The following is a 4,793-nucleotide window of genomic DNA, read 5'->3' as shown; positions in this document are numbered from 1 at the left end:
CCTCATGACTGCAGCGCCGCACAGCGGTGGAGAGTGTTAAAAAAAACCCAAATGAAATGTCTCTAATCATGTTGATGAGTTTTGTTTCTTATTGGTTCTTATAGTTTCTGTAATTGGTCTTTTCATCAAACAATATTTGAGAGAAGTAGACCTAATCTTAAGAAACATTATTTCAGCATTGAGAAAAAAATAATTTTTACTGGGTATTGTTATTTTATTTTAAACTATCCAACAAAAAATATTTCGGCCAACTCAATGGTAATTTTTCAGAAGTAGATATATTTCTTGAAACATGTTTTTCTAAATTTCTACGCCGACTTCCAATTTAATACTTGAAAAATTCGTTTTTGTACATTTTTGTTAGACCAGAAAAAGTGAGCTTTATTGACTTTTGGAATGAGACCATTCTCCTATAAAAGTGTATGTTTCAGACAATATTGAACGTCTGAAGTCAAGGTCCTTCTTGAAAGGTGTAATCAAACTTAAGTAATTACCTTGAGCATTAAGACAGGCACTTTATCTTTCTACAACAGATGCTGTGACGGCAGTGGATACGTGAATTAAACAACATAAAAATCAGTGACTAAAATGACTTTATTCTAACAAATTTACAAGAACTACATGTTACTATTACTGTATTACAGAATCTCTCTCTCTTCTTACTTAGCTATATAGAGCTAGGAAATATATATGTACACTTGAGAAGAGGGGGTAGGAAGAATAGTGAAATAGGAGAAGGAGTTTGGACCAATCAGATAATTCAGGAAATTAGGCGAAGCTAGAGAGCCTATGAAGTAAATATCTGGGAGGGGTAAAAGGCGTGACTAGAAGCAGGTTGTGAGGCTTCCAAGAAATTGGGGTAAGAGTCATGATCTTGTGAGAACTAACTTTCATGTGTTAAACATAAAATAGTTAGACTGATGCAAGTCCATTGTGAGATGACAGCATGTACCTGCCTAAGTGTCAACCCTTGCCATTGATACAGGATACTAAGGGCTTGAAAGGGCTGTTAGAAGAGTATTGGAATGCAGAGAGAAGAAAGGAAGTGTCGAGTAAGTCCACATAATTTAATATAGCTCACATCATCCATCATCACCAATAGCTATACCTACAGTTTTTCTAGACCCATCATCAAAATTAATTAACACACCTAACAACTAATGTTCTGTCTCGATCATACCTAAATCACCTGTAACAATAGGTAATATGCAATAGATGTTCTTTTCAGTTAATTATGTTTTATTTTCATCACAATCAATTATATACAGTCCACTAAAATTCAACCAGCCAATCAAAAGTGAAGGTGTGTCTGGACTTAAATTGATATCCAAAGCCAGGCAGTCTGTGCAAGCACTCCCTAGAAAAATTATGGTCTGGCAAAGATGATATTTTGATACATAAATTGATAATTCTCTTCAAAACCGTCACTGAATATTTATCAGTACATCTTCGCGGACACAATTGATTAAAATTAATATAAAATATGTCACGATTTTATGAAGTGAGTCCGAGCTTGAGAGACATTTATTTATAGGATCTATCCAATAAAATTTACAAATAACTAATCAAAATAACCCTATTTGATAACCCTAAAGCTTGGCGCCACTTCATGTACGATATATATCCAGCTGGCTGTTCAGCAACTTCCTTCACTGGAGAGATTTATCGTAGACATTCATTTAATTAAATGTCTTTATATATCGATATATTTAGCTTGAAGAATTTATTTCGTTTCTTTTCAATTATCTCTTTAAATTGTTTATTTGTCCTTTTAACCAATGTAAGCGATTCATTCTAACATTACAACATTATGCTTGATTTACTAGAACAAGAGTCCAAGAGGAGAAAAAGGCGGTTATCTCACCCCAATTTTTTATTACTTTAATTAAAACTATGTATAATTAATAGTCAAAATTGATGAGTCTGCCAAGTATAGGTAGGGGGAATAAAAAATGGCGGCTGTATCAAAACGATAAAAAATAAAAATTTTCATTCGGAGCTTTATATCTTCAAAAGTAGCAACAACACAAGAAAACCTAATAGAACGTTATTTAAAGAAGAGTAAATTTGCTAAAATATGAGCTCTAATAGAATAATTTACGTTAAATTGTTCTGGAGACATATCTTTTTAAAAAACAACATTTCATAAACATTCTGAAAGATCAGTAGTAATTGAATTTATTTTCAGAAATATCATAAAAACTACTACTCACAAAAGATAAAGATTATAAACTATTTTATGGTAAATTTAACTAGCTTTAATTTAAGTACTGACTAACATCTGTACGTCTTATGGTTTCTGAAATAAAGTTTTTCGTAAATCAAACTTATTGTCTGAACAACCTTCATAGGAATAGTAGTTTTCATGATATTTGCTACAATAAATTGATTTATAGTTGCTCAGACAATAAATTTGATTAATGAAAAACTTTATTTCAGAAACCATTAGACCTACAGTTGTCTCCCAGCGCTCAAATTAAAGCTAGTTAAATTTACTACATAATATTTAATTATGTTTATCTTTGTAGGAGTAGTAGTGTTTATAATATTTGACAAAATGTTAATTTCTAGTTGTTCGTATAAAATGTTTGATTTTTGAAAAAATATATCTCTAGATCCATAAGACGCATATATATCTGCCAAAACTCAAAATAAAGAAAATTTAACTTACCATAAAGTAGTTTATGACACTTATCTTCGTAGCGGTAGTAGTTTTTATGATATTAATTTTATGAATATAAATTTGGCAAATGAAAATTTGTCTGAACAACTATAAATCAATTTATGTATCAAATTTCATGTAAACTATTACTCCTACGAAGATAAAGGTCTTAAATTACTGTAAAGTATATTAAACTAGCTTTAATTTTAGTGCTAATATGGATATTTCGATTAAAAAATCATGAAACATTGTTACCAAACTTTGTTATCGACATTAATTAGAATGTTGAATATCGATGTCAATATATATAATATTGACATGAAATTATAATATTTCATTTTAAAACTTACTATTTCTTAATTATATACTAAAATTACTATTTCTTACTAAAATAAAATTTTGATATTTCGGTTACGTAATCTTTGTATATCGTTACCAAAATTTGAAACATATATTAACATTAAAATTGAATGTCGAAATCTAATTGAAATATCGAAGCATAGTATCAATATTCCATTTTAAACTTTCCTCGCTCCTTACTTTGTCACAAATCAAGTCATCCATCAGGACCTCAATACCCCATATGTTGCCGATTTGGCCCGAACCAGATACCATTCCTTCCATGATAAACTTCTCAACCACCCAGATCCACTTGTTTCTAACCTGGCTTCTCCTTCATTACCTAATAATCCTCCTAGGCGTCTGAAAAGAAGATGGCCTCGAGATCTTCTCTATAAATGTTATTGGAGTTCAATCAGTGAGTAGATTCTCCACATGTTTTTATCATGTCACTATTTCACCTACAGCAAATTTACTTGTTGTATATATGTGAATACAGTTGTAAATATCAATAAATAAATTATTTAAAAAAAACAAAAACTTTCCTCTAAATTGTCTAGTCCTTATATATTAATATTAAGAACAAATCTGAATATCGTTATCGGTATAAAATATGAAATAAAATTTTGATATTTAATTATAACCTTGCCTAAAATTTCAAACCTTCCACAAATGAATAAATAGATCATCTAAAACAGTCGAACTCGAATCCTGGCCTTAGGAATCCGCTGCCTTACCCATTCATCTACATCACTTCTAATTTAAACTAAATAAAATACTTATATTTGTACTATAAAGTTAAAGAATAGACATCTTGCTTATTGTTGGGTAAATTCGAAGAGAGATCTAGCAGACTGCCTGGGAGCCCAGTTTTCGATATTTATCTGAACTAAATCAAAGATTCCTTGCCGGTGTCAGCTCTCGATTTTTCTATAAGTTTCCCATCCCGTCCTCCCTCTACCCTTCCCCCTCGTAGGTACCGGAACGGGAAAAACATCTTTGATAAATTGCCAGTGCATTAGTGTGAAGGGATCTCCCTTTTTTGAAGATTTTCTTTTCCTTTTCTCCCTCTGTTTTCCATTTTCTTTTGAAGCTATTGTAAGTTTGTCAGCAACGGTCCAATGGTTCATTAAAATGTAGTTTCTATCTTTCAGATGCTTAATGATGATTTTGTTTATTTCGGTTTTTAGATAGTAAGACATGTTTACTATCTACTATGTTTTTATATTTTCGAATAAAAGTGTGATATGTTTTTAATGAACCCATTAATCGTATTCCAAAATCTCCAATCCCATATCACAGCCCTCGAAGAATAGTGTCGTAATTGGAGGATTAAGATAAATTCCAACAAATCCCATCAAATCACCTTTACCCTTCGTCGTAAACCTACTGACCGCCCTACAGTTTCATTTAATGATGTTACTCTTACCCCTGTCGAACAGATCCACTACCTTGGACTACATTTGTACAAACGATTAACCTGGAATCCTCACACCAGACTGAAAAGACAGGAAACTACACGTCGATTTCGACTATTACAGCACTTACTAGACAAACGGCCAAAACTTCCAACACATTACAAAAGACTGATCCATATGACTGTAATAAGGCCAATCTGGACATATGGAGTTGAGCTTTGGGGCTCCACTAACCCTTCGAATTCCTCTCGTATTCAATCCTTACAATCCAAAATCCTTCGTAAAATACTCCTCAATGCTCCTTACTTTGTCACAAATAAAATCATACATAAAGACCTTAATGTTCCCTATGTAACCGATCTAGCCCGAACCAG

At 31.9% G+C, this 4,793-nt stretch overlaps 1 protein-coding gene across 1 annotated transcript in view; it reads left to right on the top strand.

The window, feature by feature from the left end:
• The first annotated feature begins 946 nt into the window (after positions 1-946).
• The window catches only part of LOC106681064 (potassium channel subfamily K member 13), a 24,180-nt gene continuing 20,333 nt past the window's right edge, over positions 947-4,793 (top strand). The window contains exon 1 of the mRNA XM_067052211.1: positions 947-1,052. Within this exon, the coding sequence (XP_066908312.1) occupies positions 947-1,052 (106 nt within the window). The remainder of the gene's footprint in view (positions 1,053-4,793) is intronic.

The sequence above is a fragment of the Halyomorpha halys genome, unplaced genomic scaffold (genome assembly GCF_000696795.3).
Source record: "Halyomorpha halys isolate HHAL.00 unplaced genomic scaffold, Hhal_1.1 Scaffold19.1, whole genome shotgun sequence".
In the NCBI taxonomy this organism is placed as follows: domain Eukaryota; kingdom Metazoa; phylum Arthropoda; class Insecta; order Hemiptera; family Pentatomidae; genus Halyomorpha; species Halyomorpha halys.
Note: the sequence above shows the minus strand (reverse complement) of the source record. Positions and strands in the feature narration are given on the sequence as shown.